The sequence below is a fragment of the Sinohyriopsis cumingii genome, chromosome 7 (assembly GCF_028554795.1).
Source record: "Sinohyriopsis cumingii isolate HCF-2022 chromosome 7, ASM2855479v2, whole genome shotgun sequence".
NCBI lineage: Eukaryota > Metazoa > Mollusca > Bivalvia > Unionida > Unionidae > Sinohyriopsis > Sinohyriopsis cumingii.
In genome coordinates, this window is record NC_142967.1 from 69,088,775 (window position 1) to 69,112,799 (window position 24,025).

Sequence of the window (24,025 nt, forward strand, 5' to 3'; positions counted from 1 at the left end):
CAAAGATGGTAATGTGCCAATGGCCTGGAATGTGGTGAAGTGTTAACAGTCTTTTGATGTATCACAGTTCTATAATCCAAAATGTCCTTGACTGAATTCACTATAATTCAAAATTAATGATTTAGTCCAAGAAGAATTAATGAGCACTTTGTAATTCCAGTGAATGATTTAAATAAGTAAATCCACCCAAACTATTAAAAAAAAACCCAGCTTAATAAGAATGATTCAGCTTAGGATGTTAAGACAGGAATAAGTACATTTTCAAGTAAACAGCATTGATATAAAAAGCTAAGACACAATAATAAAGCTAGGATGTAGGTCAGTTACCTCTCTAAAACATTCGAAGTTTTCAACAAGTTCAGGAATTTCCTAGTGATAAAACATGTCCTAGAAACAGACTTAAATAAATATGTTTACCTCCAATAATAATGATCTGAATATTTATTCTGTAATCATAGGGAAATATTATCTTGTTTCAAAATAAATGGCACTAGTCACATAGACCAATAGCTTGATTTTGGTCTAAGGTCAGTTACAAAATACAAATATACATAACATATAATCACTGACCAAAGCCAACAAACAATACAAATATTATATATATATATATATATATATATATATATATATATATATATATATATATATGGATAGATAGATAGATAGATAGATAGATATTGTAAGCATATCTTTATTGCACACAGACTGGGCCTATTATGGTGTTTTCATTACTGCCTATACATCAGGTGTTTTAGCTGTACCCAAAAAAGTTTTTATAGCAATGCTCCAATTTGTTTTGAATTTCATTCATACAGTTTAAAACATTTAGAAAGTTTGAAAGAGAGTATGTACTAAATACACAACCACATTCACATTTTGTTTGCAGTTGTTTGATACATAATGTCTCAATGGATCTTTTCAGAATATCAAAATAGTTCTCTCAACTGACTTCAAACAAACAACATAGTACATTTTTTTGTATGTGTTTCATATATAGTGTTTCAGACCATGTTATGGTTTTTTTAGTTGCAAAGTTCCAAGGACCCATATTTAGTTTTCAAGCTTTGCTTACTTTGAAATAACAAAATGACAAATGTATTTGGAAATGCATAGAACAAATTTTCCTCGCTGAAGAATGAATTGGAATGGTGCTGGAATGTGATGCTTTGCTATTTATTCTAGTTCTCCATTATCGGCTTACTTTCTTCTGTGGTAATCACATTAAATTGTTGTATTTTTGTAATTATTTAGATAATCTTTGTTCTGGCAGTGTTATTTATTTTAGTCTGAATTTGTTTTACCAGGTTCTTTAGCAGCAGAGAAACCAAAGCACTGGGCTGATATGAAGAGTAATGAAAACTTGAAGATTGTGCCCCTTAATGCATCTGATCCTGAATACATAAAAGTTGTCCAGGAATTTCACAAATCTGTTGGTAGTCCAATGCCCATTGTCAAGGTAAAAGAAGTGAAATGAAAATGATTTACTTTTTGTTTAAAACTTTCTTGTTTGCAGATAATTTAAAGGAAAAGTTCATCATGATATTTTTACATTTTCTGGCCAGTAAATCGGTGTGGATGATAATTCACTAATTTTGTACACTTTTCATCCTTCATCCATATATAAATCAATATGGATTACAAAACAAAGCCGGATTAACACCTTGCATGCATCTTCTTTGCTAGTAAATCTGGTTTCATGAGTATATTCCAGATGAATTGGGAAATTGCAGTCATTAACACTAATTTGCTTTTTCCCCATTTTCATGCTCATTGAAATCTGTAATAATTGTTCTTTTACCTGACGGTTGTTATCTTCCTCATGTACAAGTGTGCTTCTATATTCCATTATCAATCGACACTTCTGAATTAACAATTCATTCCTTTTTAACTATAATATCCATTATCACAAGAGCTAAAAGGCAATGCAGTGTTATTTACATGCTAATTAAATATGCCCAGAGCTTTGGCCAGGTTATTCAAGTTGACATGTGTTTATGGGCAGATTCAGCAGATGAGATCAAATTAGTGAGATTACCAAAATGGACATGAGGCTATCTATAGAAATATAAAGGAAATTAATGATAGAGAAAGAAAAACAGAAAAAAGTCATGTAAAAAGAATAAATAAAACTTATTCAAAATGTACCAGTATTACAACAATAAAAACAGTGCTCTCAGCTAACATTCATTATTCATGTCCAGAGAAAAGAAAAGGCATTATTTTGTTTGGTTATCATTCCATCTGAAATCATAAAACCAACATCATAATTGATGTAGACTAATGATAGAGAATAAAGGTGTACTGGCATTGCCTATTACAGTATCCAGAGACAATATCAGGGTTTAAACAGTTACTGTAATTTGCTTGGACTTGTTGGAAACCAAAGACAAATCCATCAATTACTAGTATAACCAAAGAGAGAAAACATCTTGCTTTGAATGAATGTGGTAATTTTTTGACATTACGTTTTGCTTCAAGATGAAATGCAAATCTAAAAATGGAGTGTTGATGATCTGTGAGTGATTCATCTTTATTTGGAATTTTGGCCAATATTATGGACATTCTTCATCAAATATTTGACAGTACATTGACTATGTGATAATCTATGGTATTTTATAACTATTTGTTGAACATTTGAGTTGTCAATATGGATTACATCCCTCTGTAGTATCAATTATATAAATGAAAAAGACATAAATTTGCTCAACTGTATGAAATAAAATATTGGTAAATCAAATACCAATGAACCTAAGGAAAAAATTTAATCAGGAAGAAAGAGGGATGTCAAAAAAAGATGAATAAAGCAAAATCTGTTCATATTTTGCTTGGAACAATGATATGCTTTTCATAAGTGAATGTGAACTCATTAATCATTTTCTTTTATAATTTCATTGTTGGAGAAATCAGATAATACAAATACATACAAATGCATACAAAGTACGAATTATAATATACAAGCAGTTAATATTAGTTTATAACAATTTATTGATAAGGTGATTGAAAAAGAATTGGTACAGTTATGTGACCTGTTTTTTAGTTTTCTTATTACATACCTAAAGAGCCTCAAGGGAGAATAGTCCTTGACTGATGAGTCACCCTCTATCAATAAAGTATTATTATTATTATTATTATTATTATAAAGCAATTGCAATGACATTTCATATACATTTCAATTTAGAGTACATGTATAACATGAAGGCCAGACTACCAGGTTGAAAAGCATTGACTAAGAGGCCAGAAAATATGGTACTTAAATAGTATAATATTGAGGAATTTGCTAGATAAGTAATAAAAAAGCCAGTCAAGTGAGGTAAAAAAATAGAAAACCACTTTGATCATGCAGATATGTTTGCTTGAACTTGCTATAGTTGGCCACTTTTTGGAAGTCACCATAATAATCACACGAATTCAAGACATCTGAAAACTTCCAAAAACCTTTCCTACATCATGACTATTTTTGTTTCACTGAAGTTTCATGCATTCCACATAGAAACTTTTAATTTTGTTAAATGTACCCTGTGATATGTGATATTTTCTGTAATGTCTAACAAAATATATGAGGTTAGGTTATTTATCTATCAAATACATTTTCCAATATTATTAGCATTGGAAATTACTTTGCTGCCTCCAAATCCAGCCCTCTATGAAAGACAAAATACTTCTTTCCACCTTTATATCATAGAGATTAAGGGAAGTAACTTTCACGTGTGAACTCCTGCAGTTTAATTTTTTCCTCTTAGTATCCTTAAAATTTATATTTAATTTTCACTATCTAACCTTTATTTTCAATGATATAGCATTTCAAAATGTATTTCCACCTGATGCAACATGCGTGTCTTTCAACTTGAATTTATTCATAGTTATACATTTTTTTACTGGTCATTATTGTTCATGTGATATTGATTGGTAACATTCAAATCTACATTGGTGTAATTGTATAATGCTATTAAATTTTGGTTTATTACACACGTCTCAACTCATCTCAGTAATGTACAAGCTTCCTCACACCCATGCAGCATGTGTTCAATAAGGCCTGAAGACATCTGGTCCATCATCTTCAAAAGGCAATTAAAGGGCAATGAAGAATGGGCATGACCTGAACTTAGCATTCATCTGAAGCCAGAATCATTGACCCATTTTATGGCTGACATTGCAATGCTGCCCCACACCCTCCATGAAGATCACCAAAACAGTACCAATGGCAGCAATAACTTCAGATCCAGTTGATGTCAAGCCAAGTGATTCCACTCAAACTATACTCAAATTGCATATGATACATGTACTGCAGCAAACTCTGCCTTGTAGAATGTCGATGAGCAAGCTGGTCAAACTTAGGACCATTGGCAGCACACTGGGCATGCATTTATATCTCCACCTGGACTTGAATTTTAGAATGTTGATGCCAGTTGGATGGAATCACCTTCCAACTCTGCTAGCCAGATCAGCATTCAAGTCCTATATTGTTCACCATACATTGTCCTGCCTGCCTACCAACTGATCCTGCTGTCCAGACAATCATTGTACAGTATCAGGAAACTATCATCTCAAACTGGCGAACAGCACAGTGCTCAACAGTTCCTATAGCATTGGCATAGTGCTCAACAGTTCCTATAGCATTGGCATAGTGCTCAACAGTTATACAGCATTGGCATAGTGCTCAACAGTTCCTATAACATTGGCATAGTACACCTATCAGACCACCCAGACGGCTGGTCAGTTTGCTGACTATATCCATGATACCATTCTATGGTGAACTGGCATCACATTAGAGCTGTCCAAACTAGCCCAACTGATTGAACCATACCAGCTTTATACACAGGGTTACAATTTGGCATCACCACTGGCATACAGAATGCTATACCCTAGACATAGAACATACAGGAGGAGGACATTCCCCCAGTCAGTGAAGGTGGCATCACAGACTTGCCAGAACAATCTGATCCATGCATGGAAAGGACGGTACTAAGATTTAAGGAGGCAATGGATGAAATATACAAAATTTTGTCTCTGTTGTAATGTTTTCCTCCACTAGCAGTCAGTACTGTGTACAAGGTCAAGGCCTCAATGTTCATTGATAATAAAGACAAGCATCGGTACTTCTGAATTTGACTACAATCATCAATGATTGCAGAAATTACTGGGCATCTCATGGATAAAATTTGCAGCCCCAGTAACTTCAGGGATTCTTTTCAGAAAGTCAATTGTCTGCAACTTTCTTACCACACTGATACAAAGTCATACGCTAAGTTCATCATTTGGGCATTCTTAGCCTAGACAAGGATATTGCCATCAACATGTCTGCTCTACTCTGTTAATGCAGATAATGTCTGCAGCAGCTTTAAAAGGCTATTACTCCTGGTTAAGGCGCAATGCAAGAAACATTTCATGACCCTGCAAGCCCTCGCCACATGCCTAAAGGGGTTTATTAGAATAGCATACTCTGAACTCTTACAGGATATGACTAATGGAGATAGCAGCTCATGAAAACTGAATGATTTCCACAAGTGTGACCTTCGAACATAATGTCTCAATTCAAGACAGACATAGTCAATTTGCTGATATGCCCAGTCTAATTTCTCCAGTCTAAAGCAAAATCTTTAGTAAATTGTGTTTCTCCAAAAGTACTTATCCAAATACTTATCAGTCCTCCTACTCTTTCCTGCAATGCAAGGATCCTGTTAATGGTTTGGCTCAAGCTTAAACTAGTTACATCTGGGATACTGGGGGCCAACTTGCAGAAATAGGGGAGTTAACCTGTAAGAGTTACTTTGATTTGTCAAAATATGATATAGATCAAAAAACATTTTTCATCTTTCATGAGGGTCTGTATTCAGAGGTAGCAGAATAAAATTCTAATGTGATCCGTTAAGTATTTTGTATGAAGTATTGTGATGTGATTTTGATTTTTAATGTAGCTTTAACAATTTTTCAGTCATATCACTATGATGTCTGCAATGTGGCAGTTTATAGTGATGTCTAGCACTGGGGCATCATGCTGCAGACATGTAGCATGATGTCCCACCCAGTAACATTATCCTGACACCAGGCCAACCAGTCCTAACACTAACCTCTTAATGCTGAACGCCAAGTGAGGCAGCTGTTAATACCACTGTTGTAAGTCTTTGGTATGACTCGGCCGGGGATCGAACCCACGACCTCCTGCATCCGAGGCGGACGCACTAACCACTATTAAGTATTGTATAATTTACTATAAAAAATTTCCTTTTTCCATAAAAGTGAAATGTTTTGTACCAAAAGTTACTTCTTCCCCCATTCTTGTGTAGGCTTCTTCAAGAAATCAGGTATCTTAATGCCTATAACCAGAAAGTTCTCACGCAAATTTAATGATTCAGCTCACAGTATCTACCTTTTATGCATCTTAAATAAAATAAATTACTTGTTTTTATCTGAATTATTGTGTGCAATGGAGCTTTTCTGTCCAATCACAGCTATATTTTTTGTTACAGGTTGAGAGAATCCAGAACTTGACATTACACGCACAGTACATGGCCAAAAAGAGGCAGATGGACATGCAGAACACGCGAAAAGACAACGAGCGTGTTCTTTGGCATGGCACACCTGTAGCAGCAATGAACAGTATAAATGCTCATGGCTTCAACAGGAGTTATTGCAGATGTATGTTCTTTATTTCTTGTTTTCATCATAAAGGTCGTGATCCTTTTATCACTTGTAGGGAAGGTGGTTACTTTCAGATCATGGTAGTAATGACAACTAAAAGCTAATAAAAACAGGCATGAAATATAGCATGCATTTTCAGTGTCACATGTTCAGAAAATAAACAAAGTTCACGTTATCTGATCAAGTTGATACATTTACCATTATAAATCACTGTCGTGTAAAGAAGATTTCTTGTTAAACTGGTAAAAGATTCAATGTAAAACTGATAATCAGCTCTAGATATCTTCTGTGTTCTTTCAGATATTTTGCAAATAATATACTAGTTACCAACCAAATATACTCGCTTATAGGACTAATCCAACTGCAAACTGCACAAACCCAGACCTGCCATTGCATAATGCATTGGCATACTTGGGTCTATGCAGTTTGTTGGAAATAATCAGTAGAATAAACAACATATACTCAGATCTGCCAGTGCATCATGTGGTGGTAGAACAGGGTCTGCATTGTTGCAGTTGGATTTAAGTTTTATGTTAGTATATATGGTAAGTTTACACAAATTTGGGGATCTAATCTAGTGATTGAGGTGTACAGAATTGAAAAGTATACCATGGAATCACTTGGGACATCACTTGTAAAAATTTTGGTCCCTTTAGAGGTTGGACTTTTTCTATTCTGTTTATTTACATTCAAAAGACGGTTTATTAGTTCATGAAAAAGTTGGTTCACATAAATATTTTATTATCACAGGATGAACAGCACCTGAAAAATAAACCCTTAATTTACCAAAAGTAAGTGATTCACAAATATAGATGAAATTGATCTACTTTTATAATAAAGCTTCGCAAATTATTTCATTATAATAGGAATAATAGTACTGGTATTTAAACAGGATGATACAAAATTATGTTCATAATCACTTGCACCAACTTTATTCATGCATGGGTAATTGCCTACATCAACCAATCAACAGCTTTGTTTATGTATGGGTAATCATCTACATCAACCAATCAACAGCTTTGTTCATGCTTGGGTAATCACCTACATCAACCAATCAACAGCTTTGTTCATGCATGGGTGATCATCTACAGCAGCAGATCAGCAGCTGCAACTCGGGCCTCACAGTTAAAGCATGCATATAATTTACTGGGTGCCCAGAAAAATTTGCTGAATTTTGACATCCATAACCATAATGATTCCAAGCATTACCAAGCCAGTTAATGAATTTTGACATCCATAACCATAATGATTCCCAGCATTACCAAGCCAGTCAATGAATTTTGACATCCATAACTATAATGATTCCCAGCATTACCAAACCAGTCAATGAATTTTGACATCCATAACCATAATGATTCCCAGCATTCCAGAGCCAGTCAATGAACTTTGACATCCATAACCATACTAATTCCCAGCATTACAGAGCCAGTCAGTGAATTTTGACATCAATAACCATAATGATTCACAGCATTATCAAACCAGTCGATGAATTTTGACATCATAACCATAATGATTCCCAGCATTACCAAGTCAGTTAATGAATTTTGACATCCATAACCATAATGATTCACAGCATTACCAAACCAGTCAATGAATTTTGACATCCATAACCATAATGATTCCCAGCATTACAGAGCCAGTCAGTGAATTTTGACATCATAATCATAATGATTCCCAGCATTACCAAGTCAGTTAATGAATTTTGACATCCATAACCATAATGATTCCCAGCATTACAGAGCCAGTCAGTGAATTTTGACATCCATAACCATAATGATTCACAGCATTATCAAACCAGTCGATGAATTTTGACATCATAACCATAATGATTCCCAGCATTACCAAGCCAGTCAATGAATTTTGACATCATAATCATAATGATTCCCAGCATTACCAAGCCAGTCAATGAATTTTGACATCCATAACCATAATGATTCCCAGCATTCCAGAGCCAGTCAATGAATTTTGACATCCATAACCATATTGATTCCCAGCATTCCAGAGCCAGTCAATGAACTTTGACATCCAAGACCATACTAATTCCCAGCATTACAGAGCCAGTCAGTGAATTTTGACATCCATAACCATAATGATTCACAGCATTATCAAACCAGTCGATGAATTTTGACATCATAACCATAATGATTTCCAGCATTACCAAGCCAGTTAATGAATTTTGACATCCATAACCATAATGATTCACAGCATTACCAAGCCAGTCAATGAGTTTTGACATCCATAACCATAATGATTCCCAGCATTACCAAACCAGTCAATGAATTTTGATAGCCATAACCATAATAATTCCCAGCATTACCAAGCCAGTCGATGAACTTTGACATCCATAACCATAATGATTCCCAGCATTACCAAGCCAGTTAATGAATTTTGACATCCATAACCATAATGATTCCTAGCATTACCAAGCCAGTCAATGAATTTTGATAGCCATAACCATAATAATTCCCAGCATTACCAAGCCAGTCAATGGATTTTGACATCCATAACCATAATAATTCCCAACATTACAGAGCCAGTCAATGAATTTTGACATCCATAACTATAATAATTCCCAGCTTTACCAAGCCAATGAATTTTGACATCCATAACCATAATGATTCCCAGCATTACAGAGCCAGTCAATGAACTTTGACATCCATAACCATAGTGATTCCCAGCATTACAGAGCCAGTCAATGAATTTTGACATCCATAACCTTGTTAAGCAATGTAAAACATCTACTGAACTAAACATGTCACAAACCTTTGTGCCTCCATAATTTAACAGTTTATATGAAATGATTTTATTACCCTTTGAGTGTTAAGTACTGCAATAGTTTCTGAGATTATTTCTACTGCAGATAAATTAAAACTATATAGCCTTACTAATTCTTAAAGTCATCAAGTCAATTTTTTAATCAAATTTAGCTGATTGTTTGAAAAACATGACATATTAAGTCTGAGTTCAAGACAGCCTGAAGGATGTAGAATTGGTTCAAAGTGCCCTCCTGCATGTTATAAGAAGTGACTAACAGAAGGCAGAAGCCTCACTGGTTGATGTTTAGGACTTATGACTAAGAGGTTTAGGATTTGAATCCTACCATGGGATCAGCCCACATTGACTAGGCTAGTTGTCTTTGTGCAAGACTTCATTTTGTCTTGGCACTAAAAAACCTATTTGTGTTGCAATGCTGTAAAATACCAAACACAACACCCAGGGTAGAAACAACAGGCTTCTGCAGAAGCCATGATGAAAATTCATCTTTTGACAACAAAAGAAACAGTTTGTATATTGTTCACATTTTATAAGTTGTGCACATGACTACTTATGAGATCATAACTGCTCCTTTCCTGATACCCTGTTGCTAGCAATCTTTTAGAAATATGTCTTTTTTACATTAACACATATGTATTTTTACAGCTTGTTCAATAGGAAATGGAGTATATTTTGCTGTCCATGCTTCATACTCAGCCCAAGGATACGCAGCTCCAGACAGTAATGGAGACAAGAGAATATACCAGTGTCTTGTCCTTACAGGCGACTATACACAGGGATCAGGTGGACTAAGAATGCCACCACCAAAATCACCAACACAACCTCACATACTGTATGATTCAGTAGTAGATAATCCTCAGTCTCCATCTATGTTTGTCATCTTTCATGATGCTCAAGCCTACCCTGATTACCTTATCACTTTCAAATAATTGCATTTTCTTCTTAGAAATTTGTCAGGTCTCCAGTTTACTGTAATCTGGCTTCGTAAATCCAATTACATTTCTGAAAATGTAAGATAAACTAAATTGTTATGTCAGTGCTGGGCCTGGCCTATTGGGCCTTTGCTAGTATCAAGTTTCATAGCTGTGTCAAGTTTGTACAGAACATTGCTATCCAAGGAAATAGTTCATGATTATTTTGGAACTTTCCCATGTAATATTAACTTAACAGAAGCAAAATTCAGATATATTCCTTAGATTTGTGAAAAGTACCAAGAATTTTATACATAGTTACTGTGAGGGTCCATCCATCCATGTACAGTGTCTTAGAACTCCTCTAAATTTGTTAAAACTAGACCCACAAAGCACGTGTGTGTGTGTGTGTGTGTGTGTGTGTGTGTATGTGTGTGGAAGCCATATGTAATCAGTGACTCATGTGTCAACACATCACATCAGACTTGTCATGCCCTGTGGTCTTTCCTTCACACACACACACACACATACACACACACACACATCATAACACAGAAGTACTGATGTTCAGACCCTATAACTATATATACACACACTGAGCATGAAAAGACAAATTTATAAATGTAAGTGATGTTGATCCCAGGTTCCATTCCTAATACTCACCAGGGACTTACATTCCTGTGTCATAACTTTGAAACTAGTGAGATTGACCACACTATAACAAATATACTGGGCATGAAAAAGACAAATTCAGCTATGCAGCTAAACTTTGCCAACTGTTCTTACCTACAGAGGGTATGTGAGAAAGCTTGCCAGTAACTTCCTGTGGGTCAGTGGTTCTTACTGGAATTTTCCTGTGTTCTTTCTCCACTAGTTATACTGGACACCATGTATAGCCTATCTTGTGCTGACACATATTTTGGGTCCAGTAAAAAAATGTAGGTGAGCATGAGGATATATTTTTTACCAACACTCTGATTACATTTGTGACCTTTTTCCTTTGTGCCTATTTGATTTACATTCAATTCAAGTTACAGTATGTATATGCTTATAAATTTTCCCAAACATAAAACAACTTGGATGCTAATCTGCCATGACATTATTCACTGGTAGATCATGATCTATGTTTTTTTTTACACTGATTACTCCTGAAAAAATGCAATAGACCCAGATCTGCTGGCACATTATGCATAGGTGTCAACCCCTTGAGATGAAAACCTGTACGCCAGACCTATAAAAACCTTACAAAGACCAAAAAAACCTTACATGAAAAAATGTATTCATATATTATAAAAGATCAACAGTAAAATAACAAATGCTATACACAAAGTATTTTTATACATACTTTATTTTCATTTCTGAAACTTTATTTCATTCTTTTTACCTATAACACTATCATCTTCCTGCTTTGGCTAAGCAAAGAAGCTTTAGATGGATGCTCTCTTCCTCATTTCAAAATTTCTTTCATTCAGTTTTGTCCTGAAGTGTTCCTCCAGATCATATATGCCTGAAGCCACCACTTTAATGTCTTTATTGCATATTTTACAAAAAGCATGGGAAGACCCTAACTTGGATAAATCTACAATGCCAGGGGAGACATTAATTCAATCAGACTGAAACTTGCCACAACATTGGTCAGTGTCTTCAAGCTTCCGTTTCTTTGAATTAGGCTCAACCATTTGATAGATGGAATATTTCAACTAGATGAAAGAAATAACAAAAATATTTTAAAAATTAAGATTTGACATGTGATAGAGGAATATCTCCCAATTTACAAATGTGTTATGAATTTATATTTTTCCCCATAAACCCCAAGATATTACACCAGAAGCTATCCAAACATTTAAATCTAAAAATTAAAATCGACAAAGTAGGAGTCCAGAAGTTTATACCTCATAAGCTGTTGATCGTTTCTATTAAAATTCCATATGTGGTGTTTAACAAGCTATGAATTTGCTATATGGTGTGCTGATTTTGGTCAAAAACTTGATATAAATTGACAGTGTTACATATTTTCGAGTTACGAGAATGACGTTCCTCAGTAACTGTACTACTTCTGTCATTATGGCAATGCATCTTCCTGTTTGCATTATGTACCTGACGAATTTAATTCAAAATTATGACAGCATAATAAAATACCGGTGCTAAATTCAGCAGAATATTTAATTTTAATTAGTATATTGTTAAAAATTTTAATAAATTGACTTTACCTCCACACAGAAAAGTCGGACAAATTACGGTTACACCAACATGACCGCCCCACTTTGTAAAGTATGAAAATTGATGTAAACTTCATGCATTTGATAGTAATAAGTATAAATAATAAAATAATAATTTACTTACTACACAGGTAGTTAGTCAATATTAGAAATCCAAGAGAGCGTCAAATTTCAGAGCGATAAACGACAAGATCTTCACACACAGGAGTTGACCATGAAATGAAACTTATTTCATTATCAAAGAAAAAGCGCGGTTTTGAGTATAATTTGATTGGTTGTTTCAGGCCACCCTGAACGCAAAATGAAAACAAAAACCACAATTTTTTTATTTAAATTTTGTACAAAAAAATGTACAAAACAGTTGTACGGCTGTACACTGACAAAAATGGAAAAACTGTACAAATTACGGGTAAACTGTACAAGTTGACACCTATGCATTATGCAACAGCTGATCTGGGTCTGTGCAATTTTGCAATTGAACTCAACTTGTAAGTGAGTACATATGGTATATCTTGCATTATTTTGGAAAAAAACACCTTGTGGTAACCGCAAAGGAAAATTAAATATGCTAAAAAGCTTTCAGAACAATAGTATTGTCCTTTCTGTTGTGTCCAATAATAGTATTGTCCTTTCTGTTGTGTCCAATAATAGTATTGTCCTTTCTGTTGTGTCCAATACCAGTATTGTCCTTTCTGTTGTGTCAACATAAAATTTGTCCTTTCTGTTGTGTCCAATAATAGTATTGTCCTTTCTGTTAAGTCCAATAATAGTAGTCCTTTTTGTTGTGTCAAAATAAAACTTGTCCTTTCTATTGTGTCCAGTAATAGTATTGCCCTTTCTATTGTGTCAAATTAAAGTAATGTCCTTTCTATTGTGTCCAATAACAGTATTGTCCTATATGTTGTGTCCAGTTTCAGTATTGTCTTTTCTGTCAGTTCAATTACAGTAGTTTTCTTTCTGTTCCATCCAAATACAGTAAATTCCTTCCTTTTGATGTCCAATTACAGTATTGTTCTTTTTGTTGTGTCCAATTAAGTACTGTTCTTTTTGTTGCATCCATTTACAGTCAAAGCTTTTAGACCAGACTTAATTAGAAAAAAATTATTTTATCTGTTTTAAATATACATGTATCATGGAGAAAAAGTGGCCAGAATGTATAATTTTGTTGTTATATTTAAATTTGTACTTGTTTGACTTATTTTCAATGGTTGCAGACTTTCTTTTAGGCCTTGGCAAGCAATTTTCTTGAATCAAAAATGTGCAATAAATCCATCATTTTTAAAGATATTTGGTTGCATTTAGCTTCAAAATTATTGTGATCTCTGAACTATTTCCTAAATTCCCATCAATATTAAAATAAACTTTAAATCTAGAATAAATTCGAAACCGTTTAAACCATTGGTTCTTTGCAAAACATCTTTGAATTAGAAATTATACACTTTCAAGGTTTATATCAAAGAATCTTTTTGGCATGCATCAGTAAGCTTTCATCTATAGTCTGTCAATACTATATTGTGTACATTTTTTGTCATGTGATTATCTCGAATATTCTTTTTTTGTAGTTTGTGTGCATAAAAGTACACAAACACCAGGCATCCTATCCTTCCCTAACTATGTACCCAAAAATTGAAGGAATGTTTTAATGTTCAGGAGATTACTATTAGAAAATACTGTATTTACTTCCATATAAATTGGATCCAAATGCAAACTGCTTGTCCTATCAGATATGTTTCTGTGCAGTTTTGTTAGAATTAATATGCAGAACAAACAGCACATCAGGGTCTATATTGGCAGATGAATCTGATTTTGTATTCAAGTACCATATATACATTAGGAGAAAAGCAGCCCCAAATAGAACACAAGAGATGCAAGTTGATGGCAGGGTGACAGCAACTATTATTGCAGGTTTCATTATTTTGGGGTGCTTCACATGCATGAATTTTGTTTCTATGACTATCATAAAATAATCCCTCATAAAATTAGCCTATTATTCAGTACTTGATAATTAATCATGCAGATAATCATATAGATCTACATAGCTCTGATGAGCACCAGTTTTTTAACGTGGACAAATCTGTTTTTTTAAACTGGGGAATTAGGCTGAAGACAGTAACCTGGCTGTACATATTCCAAGGTTTCCTAGGAAACCTTGGACAAATGTTCCTAGGAAAAACCTCAGAGTATTGGTTGCTGACTTCCTGAGGTAATAGTCCTAGAACAAAATTTTTTTAAACCAATGTCCAAGGTTTTTATTGTCAAATGTACGAGGTTGACCTCAGGCTTGCAAGGTTTTTTGTAACGAATACTCCGAGGTTTCCTAGGAATCCTCGGACATGTCCATGGTTTTCAAATGTTCTGAGAATTCCAAGGACATATCATCCAAGGTGTCCATGGACATATCGTCCGAGGTGTCCTTGGACACCTCCCTGGCATAAAACATCTGACCAACAATAATGAAGCAAATATTTCAGAATATAAGAATACATTTTGTTTTAAATTTGTTCAACAAGTACAAATAAAATTTTTGAAAGGTCCAAATATCAAGAATGCCCATAAAATTCCTTTTGTGCCAAATTGTCTATTTAATTTTGAAAATCCATCCATTTATATACTGGTTTCATGATGGTTTTAGCACTTCACTGATTTTCTTGTTTATCATCGCCTCTTTGATATTCTGCCATTTCTTTTGGATCAGTTCTGTAAAATAAAATATTGGTTGAAAATATAAAATGTGATGAATTAATAAAACAAACATTACGCATATAACATAGCTGTTATTGGCAGCCTTAAATTTAAAAATCATGTTTGGAATCCTTTAGTTCTGAAAACAAGGTATTTAACCTGAAATTCTATATTTCTATAACTGACTGTGAATTTGGGACCATCATTCTAAACTTTTTATAACAAATACAGTCAAGATTATATTCTGTTCCTGGCTCAATGCCTGACAAGTTCAAAATAATGGATGATTATTTCACTGTATACTCCAACACTGTATTATCGCCGGCTCTATATTATCGTGGCAAACAGGATTATCAGATTAATTTTGGATACATGCCATCTATTGGTTGTTTACAGAGGTAAAGTTGTAGCTAGTAAGGATGCAAATATTTTTTTGTGCAATTTCCTCTAAAATGTCAACATTTTTTATAAGTTTACAATGAAAAAGAATAAACACCACTTTTTTGTAAAGTGCATGCAATTACGTTGATCATACAAAACTCCAGTCAAACTTGCCCGCATTGGCTTTGATTAAGAGACAAAACGTTGCTTATGATCCTATTTATCCTACACAAATAGGAAAGTAATAATAGTTAAGCTATTTTTAAAATCGGTAATATTTCAGTATTAATAATAATAATAATAATAATAGATTCATTTATATAAATAGATTTCTCTGCCCACATTAAAATGCAGACTAAGTGATATATATTTTTCATTTTTAATTTCTGTTGTTATCATGGATTTCAACTTAATGGACATAAGTGTATTCAGTTGAGTCATTGCATCTTTTGTTTTGGTGGAAATATTCAGCCAGTGCAAGTGTGCACATTCCATCTTTTCACTAAGTTGAAATTTATGTTTATTATAATATGTGCATGCTACCATACGTAAGTTAGGTACATACCGTGATAATATAGAGTTGATCCACTATGGTGCAGTAATCTGGGTCAGCTGCCATATGCGGTTTAATTTACATTTACATGATTGGATTGACAAGGTTTTAATAGGAATAGATAGAGGGAAAGTCAGAAACTTTACAATTTGTAACAATACAGCAATAACAGATAGGTTTTAATATGCACTGATAACAACATTAAGTACTGCAATAATACAGCATTCCAGGTTACTGTAATCAACCCTTAAAGATACGACACAATGCTTGTTGCTTATAAAGTTTGTAGAAAGTTTGAAATTGCTGCATCTTTATCTTACCTTGGACTTTTTTGGCGTTACTATTTTAGTCTGTTTTGGTGTTGCCAGCTTGGTGGTCTATTTTGTTGCTATTGTCTTAGCTGTTTTTGGTGGTTTTGGTGATTGTGGATTCGCATCTTTACTTGTTTCAACCCTAAATTTAAAAAAAAAGTGCAAACTGTTCAAATAATATGCAATACATTCCATTTTACTAGTGATGGGAATTGATTTCTTGGGGAAAAAAATACATATGTCCACATTTATTGCTGAAAAAAATGTGGTTTTGGCATGTTGGCCTATAAAAACAAAAACAATAGTCATTTTAATTACGTAACCTGACATCCTTTATAAAGTTAAGAGATCAGTGATGCTTGCATTTTTGCTAATTCATATGCAACAGGTAAAATAGAGCATGAGATTCGTTTCATGGATGCCATATTTCCTTTTCAATTAGACAAACAAAAGAAATCCAATTTAAGTACTATTTGATATCATCAATATATAACATGCATGAGCATTAATCATTTTAATATGGTGCACAAGTTTACACCCAAAATGAAGGGCATATACTATCAGGGTTTTCAAGGTCTATAAAGTTGTTCAACAGTGGCCATCATGTGATGTCATGAATCACTACCTCATATCTCAAAGTAGAATGCAGCTGCAATTTCATACAAACACATGATAATATGGTTGGCCAGTACAGTTATTTAAATAATAAAATACTGTACTTAAAGAAAATGGATAAAGTAATAAAGCTTTTCTTCAGTGTACTTAGCAGTATGAATCTGATTGATTGCTTTGTAGATTTTCTTGCTGCCTAACAACCTATATGCATGGATGTTCTGTTCTGTTCTTACATGTCTATAGGACTCACGGTACTAATTCCACTCCAATGGTAAACATATGGAAACACTGTCATATTCAAAATTCATTAACTTAAAATTTATGGGTGCTGATAATGACACCTATAATTTTTCGTGCACATCTAACCTTATGTGTGGAGAACACCATATGACCCGCGGCAATTTGTTTACATACATGTGCATGAAACACGTGTTATTGATTCTGCACCAAATGAATCAGGTGCTACTTTCAGTATTGAGTACTCCTGAGTCAAGCCTGTAAAAATGCTAAAATTGCATCAGTAGAAATTTGTCAATATTTTTTTTTACATTACATATAGGACAAGCTCTCAAAAGATATTTTTCCTAAAATTTTAATTTTCATTATTAACCAATTATGGACCACCAAACCTGTAAATACTCTATCATTTCTTCACCCATTTCTAGACTGGTTCACAGTTCTTCCGTATAATTAGTACCGTGTGTCCTATAACACTATTCATAAACCTATTCTTCTGATTCACTATAATAATTATGTACACACACTGTTATTCTAAGATCCTTTTTTGAATCATTAAATATTTGTCAGATTTTATTGGTCTTTCAACAATTTTAAACATGGCTTCATTTTCATGTTTAATAATAATAATAATAATTAAAACCATTAATTCTTTTCTTCTAAATTCAGCTAATGTTAATGGGTTAGTTCACATTGCTCTATTCAAAATGGGCATAGTTAAATAATTTTTATCATTAAAATGTACTTTATTCTTGTAATACACTTCCAAAGAATTACAGCTGAATCGTAAAAAGATAAAATTAGAAAACAACAACAATAATAAGAGATTATTATTATTATCATCATCATTATTATTATGATTATTATCATATAATGATTAAACAATGCATAGAAGCAGAAACACTCAGTCCAATTCCATACCATTGTTTCACGACAATTATTTTTTAAACAAATCCCTCTTCTACAACGCACACAAGCTATCGATGAGATAAAGACGAAAACAACAAATGCATTTCATTAATAGATAGGAACATTATTTTCAAGCTGTTCACCAAATTTTCACTGTTGCAAGCTCTTTCACATGATAATTCAGGACCAGATTCATTATGCAAACACTTGTTCACCTCTTACAAGCTATAACACTGGAAGTAATAAATGCAAAACCAGAATGCAACACTGAGCCCTAAATAGAAAAGATGAGAATATAGCTGAAATGCAGACAAGAATGGAATGGAAACAGAACACATACAAAATGTTCCCAAATGGCATTTGAGATGAAGATGAGTGTAAAAATGAAATGCAGATTTTGTAATACTAACTGTTTCAGGGTCTGCAAGTATTAGGAAAATATTGTTGATTAACCAACCAGTGTGAACATTAATACTTCTGTTTCAATCTGAGCACTGTGCACTCGTTGTGCTAAGTCAGGGTCTTGTATTAACTATATCCAGTTTCACTAACATCCTCAACATCTGGCTTATGCCGTATTGACATTTCAAGTTACATCACCTATTATTCTCTTTATCATGCAATATAATTAAATTTGTTGAAGTGCTTCATTTGTTGTAATGACTTTCATGGAAATGTTAAAAAAATCAGTATTCATAAAACACCTCAGTTGGGTGTCTATATAAATTTAAATATTGTTTATCAGGGTTTTATAAATACTAATGAAATTTTTATAACTAACCCTCACTTATCTCTGCATTCTTAAATAAACTGTAACTTTAAAAGTTCTTAATATATATGTAAATAATTTATTTATTATCAGATTTGAAAACCTGAATTTGACTGTAATAGTTGTACTTAGGTAGGCGAGTATTCTCCTTTTTCTTTTCAAGATGCAATAAGTAGCATCCTCCCAAAGATATTTTATCCACAAAGAATTTATTACTTTGTATGGGATCCACGAATTATGTATGCACACAATTTTTAATGTATTAGAAAAAAGGTTGTATTATATATCAGATTCGTATATCCTAATACTGTAATGTGTCTGAGCTGCAACTGTACTCTCCTCATAAATGAAATTCATACATTTGAGAATAGAGAGGCAAAATTTACAATGGAGCACAAACAACTAGGGAAGATTTTAGATTAAGACTGAATTATTTAAAGAGAAGGGAGAAAACTTGGATACTTGAGTGGACATTTGGACTTGTACATTTTACTTTATCTAACTGTTAACTGGATGTACATTTTTATAAACGTTTTCATTATAGCCAGAAAAATAAATCAGAATCAAATGTTTAAAAGAACATTTTGTCCAATTATGTCTCCTTGCTTAAAACTGATGGGCTTAATGATAATAAATGTAATAGAAAATCTTTGTCATTTTATTGAAATCAGCATGAAAAGAATTTGTACCTTGATAGTGTATGTCAATGTTTCCTTAAATAAGGAGATTCCCACATTTTCTTTTTAGCCAGTGAGTAAATTGAAAAACTTGATGTTTATTTCATCCATAAGGTAACCATTTGCATAAGAGGCAATATTTCTGAGTCCTTCCCTCATGTCTGTAGTGGAGGGAGAATATATGTACCATGTTGACAGTTTCAAAAATGTTTTTACTAAGCTTTCTCAGTTATGAAAGAAACACAAACATAAATACAAAAAATAGTTTGTTTTATGACATCTGGGTCACCCATGCAAGGTTTTGAGTTGGGGTAATCATATTACTTAGTAATGAGAGCTGCATTGGTGGGCCTACAAGTTACAGTGGTTTTATTGTGTTTGTTTTAGAAGACAGTCAAGGGTTGTATGGTTGCAGCATCAATTTTTTTTTAATTTAGATTCTTTTAAATTGATACAAAAGAAATGCACAGAATTGTTAGCATGCAAATTATAGACAAATTATCAAAAACTTGCTTCAATCCATCAGTCATTTTGCAAGGTGTAAAGATTATTTATATATGTATGGGTTTTTCTTTTGTAGATTAATTAGCCACATCTTAAACAGGGGTCTTTAATCTTATAAGCATGCCTACCTGAAGTATATGAATGTTGTTGTACGACAAGAAAATTGGCAGTTATACCACCTGCAACTGGTATGTGAGGTCATCATCAGAAAAACACCATCATTGATGGGACAGTTACTTTTCTCAAAAACAGACTCATGTGTAACTGAGCCCAGAGTTTTGACACTTTCAGCCTTGCACTCATTAAAATGCAGTCATAGGTGTATTATATCATCGTGGCAGAACAGGTCACAGTGACTGAATCTTCTGATAGAACACTTTTATTTGTGTCCTACATTGGCACTCCACATTTCACAAGCTTTAAAATTTATCTTGAACAAAACAGATATGTTTGAACTGAAATTGTCTTTATTGTAACAAGAACATGAAGTAAAACCATTCTGATTATTCAGAAGTAATAAATCCTTGCCAAAAGTGTATTTCACTGAGTATCTTTGACACTGACTTCCAAATCAAACTTTTTTATACAACCTAGGTAATTTAATGCACTGGTGGTAAATTCAAAATTGTCACTTTTACCTACCTTTTAAATCTTAGCATTTTTGGAATTTAAATTAATTTGATTGGCGTATAAATGAAACAGAACTGACAGATGTCAACCAACAAACTATTTATGCATGTGAGGAATGAATGTGGTACTTTTACCAAAGAATTGCTATTTTGCTTTGTATGGACATGTAAGAAATCTAGTGAAAAAAAGAACATTCCGCAACATGTAAGAAATAAAATTGTAATCACTGAAGTTTGATAAAGGTCAGCAAAATGGTATAGTAGCAGTTTTTGTTTTATAAGAATGCTTATTTTGTAGAAAGAAATGTATAGTGTACATTAGCTTTTTGGTACCTTCATGCTGTTGTAGAACGTTGTAAACCTTCTGCTGATTACTGTTTTTAGTGAATCCTTTAGCAATTCTGACAATAGTTTTCTTATTACGTATTTTTTCCTCATGCTGTAATATGTTTGTTTGATTTTCTTGTGTGATTCTTTAAAATAAAAGCTATCATTAGCAGTGTCTGCCCTTTCTCACTTACAAATCCATGTAATTTTATTCACTCAATGTTAAGCAGGTTGTTGTTGTTCTTTATGTGGGTTTTTAGGCCACTTTTCAGCATATAATAAGTTTCATTGCATTAGCTTCAGTTCTATACAGCATATCTTGACCAATCCTAGTCTATAACACACAGACTAATTGGAGTACAAAGTACATTTAATTTGGGTTCAGAAAGTGTCAAGTCAAGATCACTGACTTGAAGAAAATGTAAATACTGTCACCAGTTTATGGATGATTTGCACTTGAGGTAAGAAAAAAACCTTTTCATTTTCAAAATCAAAAGGTAAAATTTTGATGCCAGTCTGATACAAAGAAGGAATAACATTTCTCTAAAATAAACTTACATGCCATATAATGGCAGAGAACATGGTAGGGTAGGACATAAGCTAACAATGTTGGGTTAGACATCTTAAAGGTCAAGGACACAATGATCCAGACAATTGCAATGGGTTATTTGGTACACCTTGTCCTGAGTTGGTTTTACCCTGCTTGTGTCTGCATAGAGAATTTTCAAGAAGGTGTATACATATTATTTTTTGGCAATAAAATGTTCTATTCTTGGAAAAAAGGTGCAAAAAAAGACTAAAAATATGCCAAGGCAGTACATTGGTTCTTTTTTTCTGTTCCTCATTCCCTTGTAATCCTCCCTTGGCTTGAGGAAATGTTGTCTCAGACTGTGTATATACACATGCATGTTTATGTTAATATGTGCCACCATATTAGTAAAGTAACCATTAGGGAACTGATACTCTTTGAAATATATACTTTCATCAAGTTCATGAATGCCATTCACTATGGCCCTGTTTGCTGGACTGATCACCAGAAGGGTACAGGTTTGAATCTGCACAAATCATGCAGGATGAACCACTGTAGTGTGTCCCTGGGCAAGGTTGTTTCATTTGCTTGGCATGATATAGCCTTTAATTTGTTGATGTGCAATTAAACACCAAAATGAACAAACAGTCAATCCAGACTGGCATGACGAGTAATAGTGGAAATCTGAACTTTATATAAAAAGTTTTAAAAAAACATTTATGATAGATAGATTGGTCATAGTGAGCTAGTTTGCGCAGAGGTACATTACTCATTGTGATGCATTTCCTAATAGATTTTCATAATTATGGCACATCTAGGAATCTTTCTTTGAAGGTTTGAGTTTTGCTGAAAATGACAATTTGTTTTTATTTTCTTTGAAATGTCCCTTCTAGAAATGAAAGTTTAAAGTTTCAACTGAAGCCTCAAAACTTACTCTGACTGTACTGTTTATGAACTTTCATAAAAGTCAACCATCATCGATCTTTGTAAATTGATGCATGGTGCATGTATATACATATGCACATCACCAAATGTACATGCTCCCACCTGCCTTGATTGTGAGTTATTGAGAAATGCATGATGTTCAAGTCAAACGGCTGTTATTGTTCTATTATGGCAAACAAAACTGGATTAATTCATATATTTATTGACTGAATTTTAACATATCAGCCTTGAAAATCGAAATGTTGGGAAGTATCTGTTACTAAAACATTTTGCAAAGGAAACAAAATTGTTTTCAACAGCAGTGCAGATTTTAAAAGACGCTGGATTATAATTTTATATCCACATGTACATTTGTTTTGATTTTAAATTAACAGTAATGGTCTTTATATTGCTTCTAATGTATGAATGTTAACATAATATTGACCTCACAGCTAGGTGCTACAATCAATTTTATGGTGAGGTAACACTGTCTTTTAATAGCAGGTATGGGCTATGGGAAAGTTGAAAGAACTTACACATGAGTTGGAGAGGTACAACTGTAACATTATTATTCTTTGTGCAGTGCACAATTTGCTGAAATAACAGCACATGAAGGGCATAAGCTCTGCTTCAGCAGAAGAGGGGGCAAACACAATCATGGCATTGGATTTCTTGTCCACAATGGCATTGTGAACAGCATTATGGGTTGCTGCCCAATCTCAAGCTTGGCTTATTACCATCAGCCTGAAGGCGACTCCCTTCAACATCACAATCATACAGGCCTATGCTCCCACATCCAACTATGATTACAACAAACTGGAGAATTCCTATAATCAACTGCAAGATGTCATTGACAACTCACCCAAGAAGGACATTCAGTTTGTTCAAGGAGACTGGAATGCAAAGGTGTGGCTTGATTCACAGACAAACTGGAAAAGCATGTGCGGACCATTCTGCAATGCAGAAACAAATGAAAGAGGACTGAAGCTCTTGAAGTTTGCAGCCTACAACAACCTTGTGCTGGTCAACATGTTCGGCCCTCACAAAGTATGTAGAAGATGGACCTGGCACAGTCCAGATGGACACATGACAACCAGACTGACTACATCTTGGTGAAAAGACGATTCAGCACAGAACTGCATATTGCCAGAACACACAGTCTCCCAGGAGCAGATATTAGAAGTGATCGTGATTTATTAATGATAATGTTTTGCCTCCACTTGAAAATGATCAAAAAACCTAACCAACCAAGAATCAGATTTGACCTTGAACAATTGAAAGATCTAAAGTCGCAGAAGCTTTCCAAGCAATGACAGGTGATAAATTTGTACCTCTGATAACCCTGGACAACCAAGACACTGACCTAGAGTCCTTAACAACCACATTCAACACAGCAGTGACTAGCACAGTCAGTGAGATCATTGGCAAATATAG

The 24,025-nt window shown here is 33.7% G+C and overlaps 1 protein-coding gene across 1 annotated transcript in view; it reads left to right on the plus strand.

Moving 5' to 3' along the window:
• Positions 1-21,310, plus strand: part of LOC149795463 (protein mono-ADP-ribosyltransferase PARP14-like) — a 94,328-nt gene extending 73,018 nt beyond the window's left edge. Inside the window, exons 14-16 of the mRNA XM_089963805.1 lie at positions 1,305-1,456; positions 6,468-6,636; positions 10,060-21,310. Coding sequence (XP_089819931.1) covers positions 1,305-1,456; positions 6,468-6,636; positions 10,060-10,343 — 605 coding nt within the window. The 3' untranslated portion in view covers positions 10,344-21,310. The remainder of the gene's footprint in view (positions 1-1,304; positions 1,457-6,467; positions 6,637-10,059) is intronic.
• The last annotated feature ends 2,715 nt before the right edge of the window (positions 21,311-24,025 follow it).